At 38.1% G+C, this 26,767-nt stretch overlaps 1 protein-coding gene across 2 annotated transcripts in view; it reads left to right on the top strand.

The window, feature by feature from the left end:
* The first annotated feature begins 927 nt into the window (after positions 1-927).
* TMC1 (transmembrane channel like 1) overlaps positions 928-26,767 on the top strand; it is a 94,991-nt gene continuing 69,151 nt past the window's right edge. For both annotated transcript variants that reach the window (XM_038525617.1, XM_038525616.1), the window contains exons 1-4: positions 928-1,288; positions 2,095-2,223; positions 22,342-22,432; positions 24,093-24,174. In XM_038525617.1, coding sequence (XP_038381545.1) covers positions 2,165-2,223; positions 22,342-22,432; positions 24,093-24,174 — 232 coding nt within the window. In that variant the 5' untranslated portion in view covers positions 928-1,288; positions 2,095-2,164. The remainder of the gene's footprint in view (positions 1,289-2,094; positions 2,224-22,341; positions 22,433-24,092; positions 24,175-26,767) is intronic.

Raw genomic sequence — 26,767 nt, 5'->3', positions numbered from 1 at the left:
TAAGATTTTATATAATAGGCATCAAATAATTAAAATGGAAATAACCTAATGGCAATCAGAGTTGTATTTTAGAGTATACTTCCATTGTTCTCTTACTATGAATTACTATTCTAAGCAAAATATCTGAATTGGTCAAAAAAAATCAAACTGTTATTAAGAAATATTATTTTAGAAAATTAATATGAGTTTTTATTTCATGACATGATTAAAAACTGGGTTGATGGGAAAGAAAGAATACAAAGTCATTTTGTATGGTCAGCTGTAGAACTATGGCTATGTCCTCCTGTTCCTCAGTTGGAACTTAATTTTTTTTAAGATTTAATTTATTTATTCACGAGAGACAGAGAGAGAGAGAGAGAGGCAGAGACAGAAGCAGGCTCCATGCAGGGAGCCCGACGTGGGACTCGATACTGTATCTCCAGGATCACGCCCTAGGCTGAAGGCGGCGCTAAACCGCTGAGCCACCAGGGCTGCCCCATCAAGCTGGAACTTGAAAGCAGCTCTACTATAGTCCTACTGTGTGTAGTCATCCCAAGAATAGTGAGCAACAAAGTATTTTTCTTTCTTTTTTTTTTTTTTAAGATTTTATTTATTTATTCATGAGAGACACACAGAGAGAGAGAGGGAGAGACACAGGCAGAGGGAGAAGCAGGCTCCACGCAGGGAGCCCCACGCGGGACTTGACCCTGAGTCTCCAGGATCACACCCTTGGCGGAAGGCGGCGCTAAACCGCTGAGCCACCCGGGCTGCCCCAAAGTATTTTTCTGTTTAATGCTGAGTCAGATTACAATTTCTTTGTCAGTCAGAGTTTAGTTAGGAGAAAGAAACTTCAGATGTTACTTGAACAGAAGGTATTTACTAAGAGAACTGTTGATAGGTATCAATAATTGTTACCTAGGTTATAAGAGAACACTAAAGTATCATGATACAAGTTTTGGAAGCAGCTATCGGGAAAGAGGTTGAAATTTATACTTAGAAGCATTGAGGAGGAATGCAATGGGCTGAATCCACTGAAGAGGGGGTGATACTCAAGTGGTGCTGGTTTCTATGGGGGTGGTAATGAAGCTGGTTCTGTTAGTGATGGAAAAGTTGGCAATAGATTCACCTGCACCCTCCAGTTAGTGCAGTGAAGAATCATTACTAAGGAGGAAGTGCCACCCCAGAAAGCCAAAGAAAAGCCCAAATCCCTCTTTAGTATCTTCTGTTGGTGCCTGCCATTGAGCCAGCCAAAGCAGAAGTGTGCCCTGCAGAGTCCCAGCCCTAGTATCGCAATATTAACTATAGAAGGGTGAGTTTGAAGTTGAGTGACAATAACTTGAGTGACAATAAATAGAACACCTACCACTAAAAAAATTAATCTTTACAATAGAGCATTACATTCCTTGATTTAAAATCATGTTGCTCATGTTTAGATGTTTTTTGTTTTATTAGTTCTGGATCCTGTAGTATTTTTGCAATCCTAGGAACATAGAAAAGAAAAGATACATCTCATTTGTTCAGTGAGAAACTAAATTCCTTTGAAGGTCTCTTCAAAGGATTCGCTTCTCCCAAATATACTTCAAGTTGAATTTTATCAACTGAAGTTTTGAATTTAATTAACAGATTAAGTTACCTTTGAGAAATAGATTTTTATTTTTCCATATTTCAATTTTTCTCTTTCTCTTGAGACATAGCTAACAAATTTGTAAGGGCACTTCAAAGACATCTTCACCTCTAATTTACTATACTTATTGAAAAGTAATGTTTTTCAATGAAATGTAGAATTAGTGAAGGAAAGTGTACAAGGGAACAAAAAAGAGGAAAATATGTTGATAGATCTGTAACTAATATTCCACTGATTTTTGTTGTTCTGAGAGTTTGAGGCTGTGGAGGTAAAACAGTTTCAGGACTTCAGAATGTAAACACTATTGTTTAAACTTATAATCATTCCAGAAATCTTGTATCAGTATTCAGACAGATACAAGCTCTCATGCTTATAAGTCTTGGTATCTGCTATGTACAGCCAAGTTGATACACATGGAATGAATATCTGATAGCATTCTTTTTTAAGTTTTAAGTCAAGCAAAATTTAACTTTATTACTTTTTTTTTAAAGGGAAGAAGAAGAAGAAATTGATGAAGAAGAATTGGAAAGGTTGAAGGCAGAGTTAGATGAGAAAAGACAAATGATTGCTACTGTCAAATGCAAGCCTTGGAAAATGGAGAAGAAAATTGAAGTTCTCAAGTATGGTGCCACCTTTTGTAATTAGACACACTTTCCCTGATTGCTGATCTCCTAAATCCTCTGAGTATTACCTATACTTTATACATAGTGTTATATATATCTTTTACTTAAAATACTGTTACTTTATATAAGGTTCATGGTCATAGACATGTACCCAACATATTATATATGTCACATGTCATGTATGTGAACACATCACATATCACAGATATGTACATGTATGCATATATACATACCATCACTAGAGAGGCTGAGCTAATGATTATATTTAAAAAAAAATTATGAGCAAATTCGTTGTTGTTCAGAGTCTTATAACCTCTGGTCACTTTTAGTAATTTGTTCCTTGAACTGAGAATTTTTTTAGTTGAATACATTCATTTCTATTTCTCTAAAAGAGATAATATATTTGAATTTTACAAGTTTGTGTGGCTTGCACATTCTTGTTCCTCTGCAGATTCCCCACCTCAAATGATATAATCAGGTGACAGTTCTCTTTAAAGCACAGGGAGCATATTAAGCCAACAGAACAGTACATAAGATTCCAATTAAGGATTATGCTAATAGCTATTCCATGGTGACATATAAATGACCCAATTTCACTCTTCTGTTGAGTGTTGATGAGGGTACAAACAGACTCAGAGACACATGGATTTGCCAACTCCCTGTATGAAAAGACAAATGATTCTCTCTTTCTGAGGGACGGGAACAGATTCATTTCTGATCACTTCTGAGGTTCATACTATATTACCTTGCCAAGGTTGTCGGGGAGGTGAGACATGAATAAAAGGGAACGTGTCTGTGATAACAAGCATGTTTATATCTTTCAGTTGTACTACCGATTGCATTTTTTCTCAGAACCATTTTTGTAATTAATGGTACATTTCCAAAGCTGTCTCTCCACAAGGCTATTTAAGTAATAATGTTAGTGTTATAGTATAGTATCGTTGTCTTTGGTGATGAGAAAAGAACTGAAGTATCTATGAGGATATTTCACTTTTAATCTTAGCTTTGCAAAAGAGTAAATCTTATTTAAAGGCTTTGCTAGCTTCTGGGGCATCAGCTACCTCATATCTAAAATCAAACAAGATATTCTAGATCTGTCCTGTGAAATGAGAACCTAGCCATCATTTATAATGGCATTGTTTTGTTTTGTGGACTCAAGTTTCCTAAGTTCCAAACAATGGTCTTCCCAGCAACCTTCTGGAACAGCGCAGTAGTAGGCTGGGAACTCCATGTGCACTTACTTGTAGGCACCAGCCATGAATGACAGCAAAGGCAAGCAGAGTTCCTGGTTCCATGAAGCTGGTCACGTGTATGTGTGCATGTGTGTGCACACGTGTGCATGTGTCTGTTAAAATAGTTTTCATTCAATGAAGTGAAAATGATGCTAAATGATAGGTTTAAAAATATCCTTACTTGGCAAAATACAAATTTGGCAACTGCTTTATGTTGCTTCCAAAATGTATTTTGAAATATTACTGCCCGTGAAATCCCCCATACTGGAAACCACAGGTAATCGTATGTAGAAAGGGATAAAATTGGAAAGCAGTAGTATTGTGAACCTTCCAAGCATGGGTGTGAAATTGAGTAAGAATGCCAAAGAGTGCATCTTCCCTTTCCACCTGCAGAAGGTGTAGAAATACCCTCCTCCCTTTTCTGTATCTCTCATGTGGGGCAGCGGAGTAGGAATGGGCTTCTAATTCCAATCTGAATCTCAGACCTTCCACTTAATGGCTGTGCAAATTTGAGTGAATTGTGTAGCTCTCTGACATTCAGGTTCCTTTTTTTTTTTTTTTAAAGATTTTATTTATTTATTCATAGAGACACAGAAAGAGAGAGAGAGGCAGAAACACAGGCAGAGGGAGAAACAGGCTCCACACGGGAAGCCTGACATGGGGCTTGCTCCGGGTCCTCAGGATCACACCCCGGGCTGCAGGCGGCGCTAAACCGCTGCACTACCGGGGCTGCCGGACATTCAGGTTCCTTATGAAATTATGCTAATTTACAGGGTTATTGGAATCATAAGATGAGATAATTTATATAAAATGCTTAGCATGGTGTTGGAACATAGCACACAGAGGGGAAGCACAAGTTGTACTTATCACTTCCTCTCAGGACAGAGTCAATCTTGCCTGGTCCCCTGCAGCGTGACAGGAGAGATGGAGAGGGTGTGAGACATGGCAGGGCTGGGTGGAAGCAGACCCAGCCGGGGACAACCACGGGAACCCTAGGGGATGGTGACACATTGGTAGTAGTCTGGATGGGCAACTGATTTTGCCATTCCAATGAAGAATAGAGCATCTTGACAATTTGGCAGAATCTGGGGCCAAGCTCCTTTCAGGTGTTCCAAGTGTACTCAGGGTAACCCTGTAGCAGATTCCAGAACTTGGGTCCTTGAGCTGAGTCCAGGAATTAACCCATTTTTGGAATGGGGGAGAGGTAGGGATTGGGGTGCCAGGAAGGCAATACCAGGCTCTGTTGTTAGGGCAGAGGTTGAAAATGGGGAGTCTGAGACTCAATCTAGGTCGTAGATCTGAATGTTAGGTTTTTATTCAGCCCAAATGCTTTTTGTTTCTTTTTCTTTTGTTATTTTTTCATTTTTCATTCACATATATAACAAAATTTACCATTTTAGCCATTTGGGGGGTATATTTTTTATAACATTTTTTCCTTGTTGCCAAACATTGAAAAGTAGGAGATTTTACATTAAGGAAATCCAGAAATGAGATACCTGGGTGGCTTAGTGGTTGAGCGTCTGCCTCTGGCTCAGGTCGTGATCCTGGAGTCACAGGGTTGAGTCCCTTCAGGGAGCCTGCTTCTCTCTCTGCCTATGTCTCTGCCTCTCTCTGTGTGTCTCTCATGAATAAATAGATAAAATCTTAAAAAATAAAATCCAGGGATGCCTGGGTGGTCCAGTCTGTTAAACATCTGACTCTTGATCTCAGCTCAGGTCTTGATCTCAGGGTCATGAGTTCAAGCCTGACATTGGGCCCCATGCTGGGCATACATTTAAAAAAAAAAAAAAATCCATGGGACGCTTCGGTGGCTCAGTGGTTTGGTGCTTGCCATAAGGCCCAGGGTATGATCCTGGGGTCCTGGGATCGAGTCCCACATTGAGCTTCCTACATGGAGCCTGCTTCTCCCTCTGCCTGTGTCTCTGCCTCTCTCTTTGAGTGTCTCTCTCATGAATGAATACATAAAATCTTAAAAAAAAAATCCAGATGTCCAGCTTTTGCTGGATAAGTGGAGGATCTGGTCCCTCATTCCTACAGGGAAATAGCAGCTGGGGCTTGGCACTAGTTGCCTCTGCAAAAGGGGCATTCACTTTTCAGTGTGCACAGTTCTCAAACAATCCACATCACCTGCTGACACTACTTGGTTAAAGCTTGTATGCATTCCAGTGTTCGGCCTCCTACCTGTGCAGCAAGGGAGCAATATCGGCACGTTACCAAGATAGCAATTCAGAACATCAACTTCAAAGCCAGCTTGCAGAATGGAAGCACAGATTCAGGGCCAGAAAAGGAATGATGATGGCTTCTCACATGTCAGTAATGCTCACCATCTTGCGATGATTGTCTGTGGCCAGAAGTGAGTCCTGCTTCGTAGCTTTGCAATGCTCTGCACAGCTGGTGTCAGCGATTGGCCTGATTTCCTTGGTTTCACCCTCCTTAATGGAGCTGTTGGCACTATAGTCCCTGGCCTATCTCCCTTTGTGGGTCTCTCAATGTTGTATTAAGCGGCTTCCCCGTGGATTTCAATCATGTTATTAGAGCAAGTGGTCAATACTTATGGTATATAGAGGTAAAGGTTTCTCTACCCCAACATGGGAGTAGAGAGGGAACTTTTCTCCTACCCTTTATGTCTTTCAGGGACTTCTAATTCTGAGAGGACATTTCTGAGGATTATGTTATCCCAGAATTCACCTCCAGTCATCAATCCTCACTAAGTATATGGAATCCAAGGCAGTAGGCTCAGTATAACTACAGTAGATACTTAGGTCATAGGTTTGGATCTGTGTCGGGGTTCCAAGGCTTTCCATCTGGCTCTGAACTATGAAAAACTGAGGAAACACCCAAAACAGATTTATCAGAGGGTCAGGCTTTCAAGATGTGTTTTAGAGTAAGGCATAGGGAATAGCAGCTATTATATAATAGTGGGGGGGCCCCTCAGAGGTGGTTCCCACTTTCTGAAGGGATGCTCACTAGCAACATGAGCATCCTTAGAGCTGAGGCCAAATGACAGTTAAAATAAGCAGTTAATACATGGGCAAGAGGCCCTAAAAATGGGTTGTTAATCCCTGAGGACTCTTGAACGTGGCTCAGGAGTGGAGCTCAGCACTTTCAAGGCAGCAGTATTGGCTTTTTAGGACTGAAGAGAAGGCACATCTTTCCTCTGTCACCGGGGACAATGTTTTTCAGTGTGTTTTCCTGTGTGCTAATGCAGTTTTGCACATTCGTGTGGCCTTAAACCTGTTGAATGATAATCTCCAGGTTTGGAAAGGCAGGTGTGCCTGGCCCAGACCAGGGTATGCATATTTTTGTTTTTGACTCTAAACGTCATTGATATACAGTCAGGATTGAAGTCTACTGTCTTGATTCTGAGAAACAGAAAACTTCAGTAAGCAGAATGTCCTGCTCTATAAATTGTTTATCAAATGGGTGAAAATATGTGGTGGGGGGGGGCAGGGGAAGGGAAATAGTGGTATAATTTTCATCTCTTTGAAACTCAATTCCTAATTTTTTATTAGTAATTAATTTAAAAAATATCCAACAGCCAGAATTGTAGGCATAATTTTTTTAAGTTGTTAATGGGTTTCCCTTGGAAGTTGGTTACCTAGATCTTTCCTCACTGTATTTATAGATGACTGCATAACCTGATAGCAACCATCACAAGTGATATAAAACACCTAGATGGAAAATAACCGGTCTACTTATTACTCATCTTGAAATCTCAAAACCAACTACTCCGGAACATTCGACATGGTGTGTTTAAAGTCTGTATGACTAAACTTGAATAAGCAACTACTTTGTTTTGTTACAGTAAGGTGGGTTGGGGAGTGAAAATAAAGAGATGTGAGGGCCACCTGTTTGGCTCAGTGGTTAGATTTCTGCCTTTGGCTCAGGACGTGATCCCGGGGTCCTGGGATGGAGTCTGGCATCGGGCTCCCCACAAGGAGCCTGTTTCTCCCTCTGCCTAAGTCTCTGCCTTTCCCTCTGTGTCTCTCACGAATAAATAAATATCTTAAAAAAAGAGAGAGAGAGAGACATGGACTCCAGGCTAAGTTCTACTCTAACCTCACCTCTTGGAGCCTCATGTATTTATTCATACAATGAAGGGATTGGATGGTGGCCAGTGGTTTTCAAACTGTTTACTTCAGAGTTCAAGTGGTTTGGTGAAATCCCTTCAGGGCAAGGCAGGCAGAGGTAAGAGAGGGTTGCCTGGCCACACCACTAGCTCCCAGCAGAGACTTAGGGATTGTTTCATCTACACAATGGCCTTGTATATAAAGCACCCATTTGAAGGAAAAATAAATGCTTCTGTGCCTATTGACATAAGAAATAATTAAATATGTCTTTTGCCCACTTCATGATTGGATTGTTTGTTTCTTTGGTGTTGAGTTTAATAAGTTCTTTATAGATCTTGGAAACTAGCCCTTTATCTGATAGGTCATTTGCAAATATCTTCTCCCATTCTGTAGGTTGTCTTTTAGTTTTGTTGACTGTATCCTTTGCTGTGCAAAATTCATGAAATGGGCAAAACACATGAAGAGAAATCTCACAGAGGAAGACATAGACATGGCCAACATGCACATGAGAAAATGCTCTGCATCACTTGCCATCAGGGAAATACAAATCAAAACCACAATGAGATACCACCTCACACCAGTGAGAATGGGGCAAATTAACAAGGCAGGAAACCACAAATGTTGGAGAGGATGCAGAGAAAAGGGAACCCTCATACACTGTTGGTGGGAATGTGAACTGGTGCAGCCACTCTGGAAAACTGTGTGGAGGTTCCTCAAAGAGTTAAAAATAGACCTGCCCTACGACCCAGCAATTGCACTGTTGGGGATTTACCCCAAAGATACAGATGCAATGAAATGTCGGGACACCTGCACCCCGATGTTTATAGCAGCAATGGCCACGATAACCAAACTGTGGAAGGAGCCTCGGTGTCCATCGAAAGATTAATGGATAAAGAAGATGTGGTCTATGTATACAATGGAATATTACTCAGCCATTAGGAATGACAAATACCCACCATTTGCTTCAACATGGATGGAACTGGAGGGTATTATGCTGAGTGAAGTAAGTCAATCGGAGAAGGACAAACATTATATGTTCTCATTCATTTGGGGAATATAAATAATAGTGAAAGGGAATAGAAGGGAAGGGAGAAGAAATGTGTGGGAAATATCAGAAAGGGAGACAGAACATAAAGACTCCTAACTCTGGTAAATGAACTAGGGGTGGTGGAAGGGGAGGAGGGCGGAGGGTGGGGGTGAATGGGTGACGGGCACTGAGGGGGGCACTTGACGGGATGAGCACTGGGTGTTATTCTGTATGTTGGTAAATTGAACTCCAATAAAAAATAAATGTATTAAAAAAAAGAAATAATTAAATATCCTCACTTAACTGGATATTTAAAGAAGCTGATTTGGGGGAAGAAGCAGTTCTTATATTTCATGAGGGTATGGGAATACTCTAATATACTTTCACATGAAACGGCTCTTGGGTAGAAGATATTTTAAATTTATTTATTTTGATAACAAACATGTTTGCTTAGCTATTATACTGGCTGCTTTAATTTCTTAGCTTTGTGGCACGCTGACCCAATATTTCTGGGAGTTGTGCATTGGCTAACTTGCCCTGGTGATTTATATATGGCACATTCGTTAAAGCCAAGAAAGTAATTCTTAGAATTTCACTTACATTTAAACATGTGCTTTTAATGGTCAGCTAGTCATTAAGGTAACAGTCTTTCTTACTCAATCTTCCTTCACCCTCCAGTATTCTTTTTATTTGTTTTGTTTTTGATTTCACTGTATTTTTTTTTTTTTCCATTGGGGGAGCTAAGGTATTTCTAAGACAGTAAGAATAGACCAAAATTGATGTCCTTTGCTGGCCCGATCTGGGAAAGCTAGTCCCTTGGCTCCCATCTATTCCTCTCAATTTCCTTGGAGCTTGAGATTTTTATAGGTAAGAATCATGATTTCTCTTTTTGTTCACAAAAGACTTTCCTTCATCTGTCATTATGATGGAATGAGGACTTCCACACAAGAGGACCTTTGATCATGGGTCCTCACCTACCAACACACACTTCACCCATTGGGATTCTTTTTAATCAATAACTCAAACAAAGTAGCGGTGTTCAGTTTTTGTACTTTGTAAGTACCTTATGTATATTGATTTTCTCCTCTAAAGAATGACAACTACTGGAAATCAGTACATCTGAATTTTGCTGATCATAGTGTAACACTGACATCCAATTTTTCTTTTCTATTTTAAAATTTAATTTAATTTTAAAATTTTGATTATTTATTTATTTATTAAAATATTTTATTATTTATTCATGAGAGACATAGAGAGGCAGAGACTCAGGCAGAGGGAGAAGCAGGCTTCCTATGTGGAGCCTGATGAGGGACTCAATCCCAGGACCCTGGGATCATGCCCTGAGCCAGAGGCAGATGCTCAACTACTGAGCCACCCAGGCTTCCTTATTTATTTATTTTTAATGATTTTATTTATTTACTTGAGAGAGAGTGAAAAGGAGAGAAAGAGAGAGTGTGAGCACGATCAGGGGGTGGAGTAGAGGGAGAGGGAGAATCAAATTCCTTGCTGAGCATGGAGCCCACCAAGGGGCTCAATCCCAGGATTTGGGATCGTGACCTGAACCGAAGGCAGACACTCAACTGACTGAGCCACCCAGGTGGTGCCCCTATTTTTATTTTTTAGAGAGAGTACATGTGTGAGTGGAGGTGGGGAGGAAGAGGGAGAAAGAATGACGATCTTAAGCAGTCTCCATGCCCAGTCTGGAGTCCAAGGCAGAACTTGATCTTGAGACCCTGAGATCATGACTTGATCTGAAACCAAAAGTCTGACGCTTAACCGACTGAACCACCCAGGTGCCCTGATATCTAATTTTTCTATTATTTAATAAATGCCTGCTAGGTATTAAGCATGATACTGTGACCTTGGACAATTTTCTTAGCTTTGCGTCCTTGCATTTTCTCACTTATAAATGAGAATAACAGTACTGCTTCATAGAATTATTGAGAGGATTAGATCAGTTAAGATCTACAACACTTAGAATGGTGCTGGCCCATAGTAATCATTTTATGCATGTTAGCTATTATTATTTTACTATCATAATTTCATTTATCACTCTCAACCATCCTTCAACAGAGATATTATTACTTTGGTTTTGTATGTAAGGAAACCAACACTCTGAGAGGATAAGTAATTGTTTATGTTCAGGTAACTAAGTGGTAGAACTATGATTTGAACTTGTGTAGAAAATTACTCTGATGAGATGCAGATCTCTAAGTATACTAATTGCCAGGCAAGCTCTACCAGTGGTCATGGGACTGAAAGGTTCACAGAGCAAACTAACATATTCAAATCACATGGTCTATTAAGTCAAGTTAAAGTATAGTGACAAGCGAGAGCAAAGAGATGGGGTAAATGAACATGCCAGGAAAGAATGATCATAGAGTGACGTAGTAGGCCACAGGAGCACACTTCTTGAATATTGGATATCACAATATTCACATGTTCTGTCTTTCTCATTCTACTGATGATGTAGTTAAGAGGACTGAGGTCCCCGAACACTTGGGTGGTTCAGTCAGTTGAGCATCTGACTCTTGATTTTGGCTCAGGTCATGATCTCAGGGTTGTAAAACTGAGCCCCACATGAGGCTCTGTACTGGGCATGGAGTCTACTTAAGATTCTGTCTCTCTCTCCATCTCCCTCTGCCCTCCCATCCTTGCCACTTGAGCATCCATACACATTCTTTTTCTCTTAAGAGAAAGAAAAAAAAAAAGAGGACCAAGGTCCCAAAGGGCCCCACAGAATGAAGATGATGGGCCAACCATAGGCATCTGCTCTATCAGAATGACACAGAGCAAGTATGTTTGACTATAGTAATACCTTGTCAATTAGCCTGTTGAAATGCCACAGTTGTAGCTGCTTTTCTTGAGCAGAACACAAGCTAGGAGAAGAGAAACACATTGGATGACACCAATGCATGGTCAATTTAGTGGTGACAGATAATCAGTCCCAGAGTGATAGGATCATAAGTTGGTCCTTCCAACCACTTCTAACCTTCTTATTTGTTCATCGTATTTTCCATCTACTTTCTGTCTTTCTTTGTCAGGTATTACAGGTCACTAACTTACTATCTGTATGGGAACACATCTTGTTAATTATGCCTATGTATCACACGCTACAGGTTTATTTATTAGCTATACTTAACATATCCTGTGTGCCGAGCCAGCTACAGAATTTGCAGGATCTGGTGCAAAATGAAAATGTAAGACCCTTTGTTAAAAAATAGTTCAGAATTTCAATGATTAAGAATTTCAAGATACCAATGGCAGAGCATTGAAGTGGGCACTGAGCACACATGGGGCTTTGTGTGACTACATAGCCCCAGGCATACCAAATTTACCCTGCCTAGGAATTTCATCTGAATATTATGAGCCAAGAGCTTTCTTATTGTCTATGTTTAATTCTTTTAATCAGTTGCATCCATTACAGTAGCATAATGGAACAGTCTCAAATAATTCAGCAAACTCAGCTTAACAGAACCAAGTCTACGTTACTCCAAAGACTGTTCATGCCCTACAGTTGGGGTGTTCTTTTCCAATACTATTTTGAACATGTGATCCCTATGTTCAAGGCCTTCAATACCTCTCCAGGAATTAACAAAGTGTACAAGCTTTTGCTTATCAAATCAGTGAAAAAAAATCAGTGAGCTCTACAGTCTGGATTTGCAATCCGAAGTCCAGTTTCTTTTCCAAATAATTAGTTACTGATGATGGTGACCATGAGGTTTGGAGATGGGACAGTATCATCTTCAGTTTGTTTTTTGTTTTTGTTTTTGTTTCGGAGTGTCTATTATGTATCAGATCCTATGCTAGAAGATGCTGAACACATTAACTTTTTAAATTCTCATAAACACCTTGAAAACAGAAAGCTATCCCTATTTTACAGATGAGAAAGCTGAGACTGACAGAAGTAAAGTAGTCTCACACAGCTAGTAACCGTCAAGGTGAAGATCAAATCCAGATTTCTCCATCCCCAAACCTCATAGGTTCTCTCTACTGGGCCACACCACTTCTCATGTGAACCATGTTTTCCAGGGAAATGACTAATTTTCAAATCTAGACATTCTCACTTCCTTCAGGTATCCTCTCTACTTTTCTGCTATTCTTCTTCCTATGTTTCTTCCAGTTCTACCTCCTTCATGAATTATCCTCTCTCCTCTGAGGTCCTTTCTCTGCCAACTGCTATAGAAATAGAACTCAAATAGAGTTGACAGAGCCTTTTAGGGGTCTGCATGAATCTGTCAATAAGAGGCAAGAATGTGCTATTAAAAGGCCTTGATTTGTAGCATTTGCCGATTTCCATGGTGTAAATACTCCCACTATGATCAGTTTCAAGCTACTAACAGTTTAAGAATTAGTTTACAAAATCCCTGAAAACACAACAATCGGTAGCTGAATCAGCTCCAGTGCATCTTATTTAAAAATAATCAAGTCTTGTTTGGGATCAGAAATCTTTTCTGACTTAAAATTCACATTTGAGTTCACCTGTCCCAGCTGCCTGTCTTATTTTCATTGCATTAGAATTAATCTTTCCTATTAAATAAGAACAATGTTCCTGACAACTCCGTTTTGGAGATAGCCTGTTAATACTTGCTGTGCTATTGTGAGTGGTTAGAAAATCACTGTGGGTAATTTTAATAATATTTCTCAAATAATATTTTGAAATTCTCCCTTAAAGGATTCTGATAGAGTTCACATGAGAAAATTGTTTGTTTGTTTTCTTTTTCTTTTTACTTGAGATTTGAAACTTTTTCAGTTGCTAAGGAAGTCAGCTCTGAGATACTGGAGATCAATATACTTTTGCCTACCAAAAGTTCTTTATTAATTACATGATTTATTTAATCTTTCCTATCTACACTGTATCATTTTGTCAGAGTTACCTGGAGATGGTCTATTCTTCACCTTGGTTTTGCAAGCTTTTTAAGTGCCCCCCTGGACTCCAGCTCCCATCTCTTTTAGAGAGTTGTGAAGGCATTTATGGCTCTTGTACCAACCTCAAAATTTCAAATACCCGCCTCATTAAAACAGCCTGAGATTCTGTCCAGATGGTTGATGGAAGGGTAATTAATGGTCATTGGAAAATGAGTCTAAAATATGCTAATATTCAAGGTTGCTCACCAACTCTTGGCAATCAATACTCACTGCCTTTCACAAATATCTGCTTATTTAGAATTCAAATAACCTCAAAGCTAAAAAAACAGGGATTTTTTCCCCCTGTACACCATAAGATAATAATTATATTAAAAAGTAAATAGAATAAAGTTCTAAAATTTTCCTCTAGGTAGATAAAATGTGGTTACTATCCTCTTTTTAACTGCATTTTATTGTACACTACTTTCCTAGAGTATTATCAGTCAATATATTACAGATGATAAGACACACTGAATTAGTTTTCCCACGTTGTCAGAGTATCCTACCCTCCAACCATTTTTTGATAAATAGCAATTTACCTAAGTTGCATTCTTTAGAGTGTCAGCTGCTGGTGACAGCTAATTTTCACAACTTGTTATTAGACTATCCACAGATATATTATCTCTGAAAGGTGATTAAGAAGAGAAATTCACTAATTACCACTTACAATGATCTAGAAATGCTTTTAAATATGTTTGACATAATACATTAACAGTAAGAGGAAAGCAAATGTGTACATGATAAGCACAGAATACGATTAATTTGAGAAATGGGCCTTTTTTGTTTAAAAGAAGTGTCATCCAGATCTTGAGTAAGATACAAATTCTGAAAGTAACCCTTTATCAGGTTTATAAGAGGATAATGAAGGAATATTTGAGGATATTTTTATGTAAATGACCAAGGAATAGCAAGTGAATTATTACTTTGGGGGATTTAAATAAGCTTTGTGCTGTAGAATAAAAGTGGCTAAATTGGGGATTTAAATAAGCTTTGTGCTGTAGAATAAAAGTGGCTAAGCCTTATTAACATGCATGCATATGCTACAGTAAATATTTGGAGAACATTATATTAGAATATCATGACAAATTAGATGGGAGGAAGAAAGGGGAATAGTTTTATATATTCAATGTAATATATCTAAAATTTCTTTCTATAGTCCTGAAAATTAGAGATTTTTAAGTACTATAAATCACTTTTTTCAAATAGTTGTTAATTATGTGTTTACAGGATACATGCATGAATTTACACATATATGTATATGTATACATATGTCCATGTATTTTAACATATACATACACATACATACTGGGATAGCTACATAAGGACACACGACTCTCTGGATGAATTAATTTTTCATTTTATACATATCCTGTTATAGTGTTTCTTGACTAGTGCTTGGTCACAAGGATCAGAAAAGCTTAGGAAATGCAAGAAAACAGTGAAAAGGAAGATTTCAAGTCAACTGAGTAGAAAGCCAAGTTCATATAGAAGCATAGAATGCTCTGTGAATGACCTTACATAGGTTAGTTATGTTGCCAAGTGTTTAGGACAGACCTCCCGATCTAAGTTTGTCATGGAGCAAGCAGTCAAGTTTACTAGGTTGTCTTGATTATTTGCAGAGCTCGCTAAACTGCCATCATTTGAAATTTCTTGCCCACTCATGGATCAAAAGGCAGAGCACACTGTTCCAACAAAAAATTAAGGCTTTTTTTTTTTTTTTTTTAGCACTCCTAAATATCATAAGACAGCATTTTGAAAACCTGTTTCATAGCACCTAGAAATGTTAAGCATAGGGTAGAAACGTGAACACCCAGGTATTTAAAAAAAACAAAAAAACACCCAGGTATTGTGCAGAATCATTTTACCCAGGCTTCCAAAGCAGAATGGCTTCTCTCACTCTGAGGCAATGCCTTGTAAATCCATCTGTTTACAGTATTCAGAATTTATTGTACATGTTTGATTCAGATGCACGTGAACCAAGCAAAATCAGCATGGCCTGCCCACCAAGTCGTGTCAGTGGCCTTGTGAAGAGCTGAATGTAAGTCTATCTGATAATATGAGCTTGTATATGTGCTCCATGGTGGAAATATCTCTTTTGTTAGAAAAATTCCTACCAACTGATGCCTAGAATGCCTTTCTCTGCCTACTTGAATTCTATCAGCGCTTCAATGCCCAGTTTAATTCTTATCTCATCTACATCTTCAAAAGCTCTCAGGCCTCCAGTGTCCTCTCTTTTTTCACTTTAAGGCTGTCAAGCATTGTTACATAACAGTTTTATGGACCTATATTTCATTTTCCTTAATGGAGTTTAAACTTCAGAAAGGAATCCACATTTCTTTTATTTCTTTCAAAGCATTTTACACATTGCTAAGAACAAACACACTCAATAAATGCTTGGAAAAAAATGGCTAAGTGTACCAAGTACTGCTTTACTCATGTCCTCTCTACTTTTTTTGTGCCCCTGTGCCAATCACAGGAGGTAGATAATGATGTTATTCAGGGGAAACTGAGGGCACTAAGCTCAGAACCCAGCCAAACTGGGACATTTACTTTTTGGGTAAGCTTGGATCCTGATTTCATTAATTTAATCCTCAGTTTTTCATCTCTGAGATAGGGATAACAGTAGTAGTTGTCACCTTGCTTGGTTTTGTAGGGATTGAATGAGATGATGGACATAAATAGTGCTTGGTACATGGCAAGTTAGTTATATGTTAGCTAACATCACCATTACTGTTACCGATCACATTTTACAGGTGGGAATGCTTAGTTGGGATCCATAAATCTCATAACTTTCCCAAAAGCACACAGCTAGTGTGTGACAGAGCCAAGATTCAAACCCAGGTCTCAATGATAAGACAGAGATAATAGAATTGAATAGAATATAGTCATATTCAAAGGAGAGAGATCCATTTTTGGCTCTTAGCACAGAGACACCCCAGCTGACCTGAGCTCTCTGTAGCAACACAGCCCGGCTAGAGCAAGACTCAGGCTAGAATTCACCCCTGTATCCTCTCGGGCTGAGTCACAACTAGGGCTTCCAAAACTGAACACATCAGGTCTCAAATTTGGGGCTGAATCCTCTCTTGCTCATTTAGTGGCAAGAACAATTCCCACTCTTCCCACATCTCATCATCTGATGGGAAACGGGCTGGCTTTCTGAGCAGTTTTGCCTGGGAATATCTTGTCCTTTCTCAGCTTTGTAATTTGGAGGCTTAGGCATAAAAATTGAAGTCAGCACTATTAGTACTACTGTTGTTAATAATAGTTCCTATTCTTAGTGTTCTTATGTTTGCCATGGACACATTACATGTGTTATGACTAAACATATTGCATGCATTAGTTCCCATAAAACACACAGCAGCCCCATGACAGAACTATTAGTATCTCCATTTCATAAATGATGCAACTGAGCATCCAACCATTACCACCACTGGCACCAGCATCTCCTTTATTAAAAAGCAGGTATTTTAAATCATCACTTCCAGTCTAATTATGGAGTTTTATTATCTAGGAGGCCTGTAGTCTTCATTTCCAACCTCTGTGCATAAGAGTAGCTTCCAAACTCTGCAACTTTCTTTCAATTACTCAGTACTATTTTAGGAAAAGTCAGAGTTTTGACTTTGAGTCAATTTAAAATGGTCACTTTTTTTTTTTTTTTAAACAACAGCGTTTACTAAGAAAAGACTTCTCTTTCTTCTGATCCCTTTACTAAGAAGTGTCCATGAGTGCAAGTTTTGATTACAGTTGCCTTAAAGACCAGTTTTGAAATGTCTTTCATGTACTTCAGCAATGCATTGGTTGCTTAATCATACTATCAAACTGAAAACAAGAGGGAAGAAGAGTCAACTCAACCTAACCCAAACAGGGAACACGTTGGGATGAGAATGTGTTAGAGGCAGCATAGCATGTCCTAACTCCCCCGTGTAATCAGGGCTGTATCATGTGTTGCAAGTAAATTATCTATTTTGTAAGTTAGGCCAAATGTGCTCCTTCAACTAACTGTGAAAGCATTCTTGAAAGCCCATGAAACCTTATTATTCTAATTACCAACACAAGGGGTTGATAAATGAATTATGAGGCCAGGTATTATTGCCATTAAATAGATCTCACTCAATTATTTATCCCTGGGTCTGGGGTTACAGTGCAGGGAGCTGTGCATATCGTACCAGGGCTGGTTTGAGCTCCAAGACCTGGAGACCGGATTACAGACTTGGCAGGCGACTTTTGTTGAATGCAATTCAAGGGAATGACACACATCTTTCTGTCAGACATTTGGATGGTTTGAAGCCAATAGATATTCAAAGTTTATCCACAAAATCTTACTCATATTATCCGTGCAAAAAATATCCCTTTATATTATCCAGATAAGTACAAATGGGTAGGAAGATGCATTAACTATAGGAAAAATAGAAAAGTTTTCTTGCGTTTTAGTTTTCAAAGGCTGTGCTCTTTATGTTCTTGGATTCTGATATCTGTAGTGGGCACTCTAGTGTGTTAAGTACCTTTCAGTGCTCATCTCTGTATTGGATATTTCCCTTTTGTATCTTGTTTCTAATCACACAATGAAAGATGCTGTCTTCTGGTTAAGAAATCCATTATTGGAGAGGATGGGATTGAGTGGTTCTAGATTTTTTCTTGTTGTTGTTGCTTTTTATCCTGAATTGGTGCCCCTCATTGCAAAGGTTAGCCGAGAAAATAGTGTTAAGAGACGTTCTTTCACTAAGTCACCAACTTCTTCCTATCCCATGTCCCTTCTTCTAGACCAGCAAGCTGCAAAAGTGCTTCCTTATAACCTGAGAGCATCCTCTAAGGAGGTTCAAGAATCTATTCTTGGTAAAAAAAAGCAAACAAACAAACAAACAAACAAACAAACAAAAACTATTCTCATCCCACCCCGTAAACTCTGGCTTTTTTTTTTTTTTAACTGCACCCCCTAGACTTCTTGTTTATCTTCTTCTTTTTTAAAGATTTGATTTATTCATTCATGAGAGACACACACACAGAGAGAGAAAGAGTGAGAGAGAGAGAGAAAGAGGCAGAGACACAGGCAGAGGGAAAAGCAGGCTCCTGTGGGGAGCTCCATGCGGAACTAGATCCTAGGACTCTGGGATCACAACCTGAGCCAAAGGCAGACACTCAACCCCTGAGCCACCCAGGGGTCCCACCCCCTAGACTTCTGCTGAGTTGATTCCTTTAGCAATTTTGACAAGAGTGGGCAATGGGGAACAAAAGGAGCTAGAATGACTCTTCAGGTATCCTTATGGTATGAAACTTGGTGGAAGGCCTTTTGGAGAATGGAGGAGGGGGGAAGGCATTAGGGAAGAGAAGAAATTTCCACCCGAGATTACATAATATTGAGTGAAGTCCAGGTTTTTATCTGAAAACCAATGTCAGAATATGTATGTTGAGGGTAGGGTGAGGTAGTACTTGAGAGAGCAATATGAAACTATACCTAGCATCAGGAAAAACTAGTCATTTGAAGAAACAAATGATAAAATCTTGTTTAGATTGCTCTAAGGAAAACTATATTTATAATAACTGACAAAACTCTTATGAATGCCATGTGAATAGGTTTCTATATTATTAGATGAATTTATGATTAATTTTGTGGTGATTTTAATTTGTTTATAACCCTGACTTCACTCTCTCTCTCTCTTAAATCTTGCTAGTTTAATGATCCTATAACATAATCATCAGTTCACAAAATTAAAAATCTTGTCAGAAATATGAAGTAGAATAGCTATTTCTTTATACTTATGGCTGTTTAGAGCAGTCATGTTTTCTAATTGGCCACTCATCTAGAAAGTGATGTAACTCTAAAAAACCAAACTGAGCATCTTTTAAATTATCTGCTAAGTAGCTAGAGTAGCAAATATGCCCGTGAAGTAGGCACTTTACATTTGAAAAACAAATTTTGATGTTCCTAATAGAGTGATTCTCTATTTATATATGTTTATTATAATAGAATGATGTGGTGATTCCTACGTATACTTGGTTTTATGAATTTCAAGATTCTTGATGCCAAATAATTGAATTATAGCCAGTTTCACTATAACACAATATGTGGGTTCCTAAAGCCCATCAAACTGCAAAATAGGGCAGTGAAAACCACAGGGCTTATAGGAAAACTGGGGGTAAGGGACTAATAGTCAGAAATATCATCAGTGACACATTAAAAAAGATAGGTATAAAATGGCAGCAACATTTTACACATGCTAAATGGGTAAGAAATACATAAATACCAAAATGAATATGGCAGTTACTTTGAAAAAGATCTGATGTTTGCTTGTGGAAGTGGTTTTCACAGGTCTGTAATTTGTGATGTATTGTGACATTTGGAAGGAAGTTTTATAAGACCAGCTGTGAATGGATATGGCTTTTCTAACACACGGAGTGCAGTGAGGTAGCTGGGTGAGGTGTGTACATTTTGTGTATACACTGCTAGGTTTAGCTGGATGCAACTCTCTGCATTTCCCTAGTATTTCTTGTAGAAATTTAAGCAAACGCAAAATTTGTGGTATGCTTAAATTGCTCTGGATTGTATCAATCCTGTTACGACAGATTTTCAGTTTTGAAACAAGTATTACAGGAGAATCCACTGTGTAGTAATCCCTCCAACACTTTCACGTTTATGATTTCTCCTTCTTCTCGCCACCACTGGCCAGGCAGGGAAACTATTGCTCCCTGGTTTGTTTGTTGGGGAATCCTGATGTGTTAAAAGCCACAAAGTAACCAAGGGAAATTGTGCAGATCTTTCTCACATGTGTGTGAGTCTTGGGCACATGTGCTTTCCTCTGAGAAGTAGGACCTCCTGAACGTGTATACAGAGAGGGTCAAAAGCCTGGGTAAGGTCACAGAGACAAATCACAGAGGCTGAGTTAGAACTCAAGTTAGAGTCAAGGTTAACTTAGGTCAGTAAGATTTTTTATAAGTTTATTTATTTATTTATTTTTAAGATTTTATTTATTTATTCATGAGAGACACACACAGACAGAGAGAAAGAGAGGCAGAGACACAGGCAGAGGGAGAAGCAGGCTCCATGCAGGGAGCCTGACGTGGGTCTTGATCCCGGGTCTCCAGGATCAGGCCCTGGGCTGAAGGCAGCGCTAAACCGCTGAGCACCCGGGCTGTCCCTGATATTTTATAATTTTATAAACATCTGTGAGGTGCTGTACTCACTCCTACCATATCATCTCTATGACATATAGTTAACGCTTGAACATGACATGTTTTCTTGACTGCATTGGTGTAGAAACCCGGCCATGAGAGTGCTCAGTTTGTACTTTTTGATGTGGCTTTATTAAACATTTTAGAATGTGTAGAATGCCTTAGAAATCATTTACAAATTAATATTTGTAGCTCAGAGGTCATGTCAACGTCAAGGCATTTGATGACAAGGTCAGTCTAGAAACTCTTCCCATTTCCAGGGGTCTGCACTATTACATTTCTGAGAAGACTCATGTAGAGGAATGCAGTCCCAAAGTTTAGGAATGACTTTGGTTTTTGAGCATTAATTACTATGGAAAATACAATTATTGGCTACTCCCCTGTCTCTATGCATCCTAAGTTGTGTCATTCAGCTCCACTTCCAGAAGGTTTAGTTTTATTAAGCATCTCCTCTGCTCAAAGTAGTGGTCAGTGCTGTGGGGGATACAAAAGGACAAAATATTGTCCCTGCCATCAAGGAGCTCATTTGGAGGCTCTGTATGATAACTGAAGAGAATCTATACTCTGTTGCATTTGTGTTTTTTATGGCATAATATGGGTGGGTGCACATGCACAGGTGAGTTACTGGCTCATTCAGCAAGTGCATGTTGGGTTTTCGATCACTGGATATTATAAAATCATGAGTTTAGCACTGTTCTGAGGAATACCTTACCAAAAAAATCCCTCACTGACCTTTCATTTTATAAACATTTACTTTGTGTGTTAATGAGCTTACTTACTTAGTCATATGTGGAAGGGTCTTGTTCTGTAAAATCACACATTCGAGGCACCATCCAACTGACAACAATGTTGTAGCTGTAGAAATACAGTCCAGGTTTGGGTTATCCTGGGTGATATCCTTTACGGCCCCCAAAAGGTCAAGACAAGCCTGGGCCACCTCTGTTTTTAAAATTCTTTTCCTATGTCAAACATACAGCAAAAGCTAAATTGGCCAAACAAAGTTACAAAAATTGTAATATATTTAACATTAAAACTCCTCCATTTTCAGGAGTTGATGCTTTTCTACACACACACAAAGACACTAATGTGACTATTGTAAATGTTAACTATTGTGGAATAATGTTCAAGTTTATATTTGAAGCCCTTTCAGAATATGAGGCCAAAAGTATTTCCTTTCCTTTTCCTTCTTCCCTCAACCCCATTTACTGCACATAATATGGTTTTTCTCTTTCAAATCATAATTGGTTTTATGCGATACCAGGTCAGTAGGTGTGTTCAATGTCAGTTTGTCCTAACTTCTTGGCCCTATTTTTTTTAAAAAAGCAATGCTTAAAAAAGAAGAAAAGAAAATATTTTAAAATAAACATTCTGACTGCCAAAGTCTGAAGTCAATTTTGAGTTCAACCTTATATGTGGTAGAAATGGAAAAGAATTAGCATTCTCTATTTTGATGCTTAGCATAAATTCCTTGCTTTTTGATGACTCCTGCTGATTAATAAGTGAGACTAAAATATCTTATTCTTCCCAGCTAGAATTAATAAGCTTTAACATCATTTACAGGTTCCTGAGCTTGAAATAGAGCTTAAACTCATGTGCTAAGGGTCTAGAAGAAATAAGGCTGAAAACCCAATAAAATGAAATGTCCACTACCTCTGTCCTATGATTCTCAACCTATATCTCCCTTAACCCTTCTTTTGTTTTATTTTCTCAGGGAAGCAAAAAAATTTGTGAGTGAAAATGAAGGAGCCCTTGGGAAAGGGAAGGGAAAGCGGTGGTTTGCGTTTAAGATGATGATGGCCAAGGTAAGCATTTTCACAATCCACTTTTGTTGATGCCATGCATTCTTAGGGGCAGCCATATTGATTCCAAGGGAAAAAAAATTGATTCTGTTACGCGAGAGGGAAAATGTCTTACACTTTCTATGTATGAAGCATGTACAGACATACAGTATATACACAGAGTATCTATATTGAAATTTGGGACAGAGTGTGATTCAGAAAACAAACAAACAAGCCCCAAAACATTCCTTAAAGGCATTAAAATGAAAAATAAGGTGAGAAACATTGACTTATGGCAAAAGACTTACTTGTGTGATTTTCTCACTCCTAAATGGCAAAGACAGTGCCCTTTTCATTTTCATTCCCTGATACTTAAGGGGTACTGGGTCAAAGTTTCTTTCTTAAGTTTTAGGGCCATATAGCTCTTCTCTATCAGGAACATCAACTATAAATTGAATAGAATGTTTATATACCAATATAAACATAGATTCTTAGAAAAGACAGAAGAGAAACTAACATTTATTTAGTTTTTACTATATGCCAAGCACTGAACTGAATCCTTCAATGAAGTTATCATATTTAACTCTCAAAGCAAAGTAGGTATGGTGGCATTATTATCTGTTCTTTACAATTGCTATGCCATTTGTAAGGTAAATGCATTTTCCTACAGATGGGATTTTGTGAATAGAATTCATATATCTTAAATATGAAATGTAGGTAGAAAGATTTATGACATATATCAGAGATTTTGTCTGTTTTTATAATTTAAATGAATAGAATCATACAGTATTTATACTTTTGTTTCTGGCTTCTTTGGTGCAGTATTATATTCATGAGATACAACCATGTTGTGGTAGTTGTGGTAGTTATCGATGTGTTGTATTCTGTTGTATGAAGGTACTCCAATTTATTCATCCATTCACTTGTAGATGGACCTTTGGGTTGTTTCTAGTTCAGATCGTCTTTTGAACTTTAGGCTTGTCTCATACTGTTATTTGGGTTCTACATTATCTCGTCATAATGTGCTCTTATGCAAAGTTATCTGCCCCATTCCCATTCTTCCTTTTGTGGTCCTCTTGACCATGGATGGCCCAACATTGTGGAATAAAATGGGAGGAAGTTCTTTTATGAAAACTAATGTATGATTTTTTTCTTCCTCCCTTTTCTATGATACTTTGTCTTCCTATTTAATTAGCTGCTCTACTTATACCAGAATAAAAAGTGTCCTATGTCATAACACTTACCATCCTGTATTGAAGTTACTTGTTTATGTACTTTAGTAGACCCACAAGCCCTTCAAGTCAGGAGCCATGTTTTGTTTATATTTCATTAATTTCTTCATGTAATGATTATTTAAGTAAACACATATAATTTGCCTATCACCTAATATTAGGTGCTAACTCAGTCCCTTATTGTCTGGTAGAATAAACAGATCTTTCTCAGCATATTTTCTATAAAACAGGAGATCCATAAAAGTTTTTTTAATTGAATTGGGGTGGGGGTGGGTGAGGAAGAGGGAGGCAGGTAAAACCTACTATTTTCTCTTTTTACACAAAGCCTTATGTGGCACCAGAGAGATCTTTCCAAGCTCATCATCTTGTGATATTTTGGGATGGGGGTGGAAGATAGACATCTTGGTAAACAAGAGACTAGGTTTTACTGTTGTATTTGACTTTCTTTTCAGAAATGGGCAAAATTTCTTCGTGATTTTGAAAACTTCAAAGCTGCTTGCGTCCCGTGGGAAAATAAAATCAAGGCAATTGAAAGTAAGTGCTCATGAGATCTCATTAGACAGGGAGGTTGTTTCATAAGCCCATCAGATGCCTTTCTCAATTTCTATACTATTGGAAATATTAAATACAAGAAAATGAACAAACACAAATAATCATTTTTTTACATTCTCTTGGTTTACTGTGAAAATTTGCGAGCACTTACCAAGCACAGCACTGGAGACCCCACCTCTCTTTCCCTAAGTCAGACCAAAACATTCTTGTCCTAACTTTGTTTTCTCTTCTATGTGGGGAAGTCAATAGTGTGCGCAATGACATTGAATCATATATATTACTGGGAAGGCAGCAATTTTATTTTGGCAATGAACATGACATTGAAAATATATACTCTTGTGAGAGGGAGACAATAATCAAAATGAACAATGTCTAAAAAGAACGAAGAAATCTTAAAACCTCATTTTCAAATCTGAAGTAGAATAAGTAATCATCATCCAGGAACTTTCTATGTGAATATTATATTGTGCCTTCATTTTATACAGTGTTTGTAGGGTATAGAGAAGTCAGGAGAATATACTCTATCAAAAGCCTACTTAGAACAGTGCTCTAGGCTTAGAATAAGGCAAATAAAATTTTTAAAACAATAAGTATAATAAATAATTTTTAAAGTAATGAATATTTCAAGAAAAAGGGATAATTTTTCAAACAATTCTGAGCACAATCTTGCCATATTTTGGTTTCTGAGAGTTTGGCTAGGCTATGATTTTCCTCCCTGACTTTACTGATTGAGAGGCAGGTTTTCCTGCTGGTTAAATGTGGCATTGCATAATTAAAATGGAGGCTCCATAGGGAGATAACAGAGTTGATAGATATTTCATGGACATGATTGGGCATGTTTTAGGAGTGCCTATCCTGAGTCCTCTGTCTCTCATTATCAAGTGGCAATGAATTAAAAATACATCAACTAATTAATTGCACTTCCTCCCACATATTCCTGTATCACCCCCCATCATCGCTTTTTTTCCCTCCTTAACACTTGCTATCTAAAATACCGTGTTTTCAATGTAATTTTTAAATGTAATTTCACTTCATTTCATTTTGTATTTATTCCTTCCAGTAGACACGAAAGCAGAGGTTTGGTTTGCTCCTAGATCACCAGACCTAGAATATGCTTGACCTTAATAAGTATGTGTTGAATAAAATTAAATAGCAGATCTTCTTCAAATGCTTACCATTCTGAGAAAAGGAATTTAGACCCATCAGAAAAGGAGAGACACCATGGAATCCTTAAGTTTCAAGTATATAGATGAAATGTGGTACCAGAAGACCATTTGAAACATTAAGGTCTTGATACAATTTGTGTGAAAAGAACTCTGGATTTGGTTCTTACTTGCTGCAGATTAGCCATTCAACTCTGAGGCGGTCATTTAATCTCTCTGGGCCTCAGTCTATTCATTTATGAGATGGTAGGGTTGAATCTTGATCAGTCATGAGATGTATTCCAAGAAATTTGTAGTAATTGTTAAAATATGTACATTTGCAAATTCTTTATTTTGAAGGTCCACTAGAGCAGGTTCTAGCTTGTCTCAATACAAATGTCATCCCCATATGTGTTGCAGTAGCCTATCTTAAGTGGGACAGAAACAGATGGAATTATTTTTATTGCCAGAAATTTCACACAGGAATGAGTGACACATACGACTACCATGTAGCATGTGTGTTACTGTGGGAAAGAGGGATTAAGAGCCATCAACTAAACTTTTAGTTATCTTCCTTCATCCCCAATTCCTCCAGAAAATTGGGCACAGTCAGCTGGATAATTCCAGCAAATGTGAATTATTTTCTCTTCCATACACAATTTCTGATTTGTTTAGGTCATCCGGATTTCTCCACCTTTAATGGTGCTTTGCCTCACTGGGGAGAATTGATCCTTATTTTCTATTCCATCAACAATTGCCACAATCGCCAATCTTTGAGTGTCACTTAGCTACTCTACAAACACTTCACATAATCTTTACCGTCCCTGCAATGTGCACTGTAGCCTTTTTATTTTCAACTTGCAGTTAAATAACTGTCCCAGGATTAGTTACTAGAGGAGCTGAGATGTAAGGTGAAGTTCATCTGGGCTCAAAGCTTGTGGTTTTCTCAATGAGGCTTGCTCATTTGATACTTGAAGGAAGATTTTATACACTTTTTCTCTGGCATCACGTCCCAGAGTGGATTCTACTAGGGCAATGGCAGAAGGAGTAGTTATAGATTTCTTGATCATTATCTTATTTGGGGAATTCTGTCCCATTTTCTCATGTGCTTCTTTTTTTATGTGTTTATTTTTGAATAAGTTATTTATTTAAATACATACATAATCTATAAATGCTTAATACGTTATGGTGTTAATGATAATCATCAGTAAACTAAATGCTTTTGGGCTATTGTATTAGTTGAAAAGTATGAAGTGTACTAACAAAGTCATTGGGTCAGACTAACCATCTCATAGAAAGATCCCTACCAAAGATGGGGAAGCATGTATGTGTAATGTTTTTTTTTTTTTTTTTAATTTTATTTATTTGAGAGAGAGAAAAAAGAAAGAGAGCACGAGCATGGAGGAGAGGGAAAAGCACACTCCCCATTGATC

This window comes from Canis lupus, chromosome 1 (genome assembly GCF_011100685.1).
Source record: "Canis lupus familiaris isolate Mischka breed German Shepherd chromosome 1, alternate assembly UU_Cfam_GSD_1.0, whole genome shotgun sequence".
Classification (NCBI taxonomy): Eukaryota; Metazoa; Chordata; class Mammalia; order Carnivora; family Canidae; genus Canis; species Canis lupus.
The sequence above is the reverse complement of the archived record's forward strand: the minus strand, read 5'-3'. Positions and strand labels throughout refer to the sequence as shown.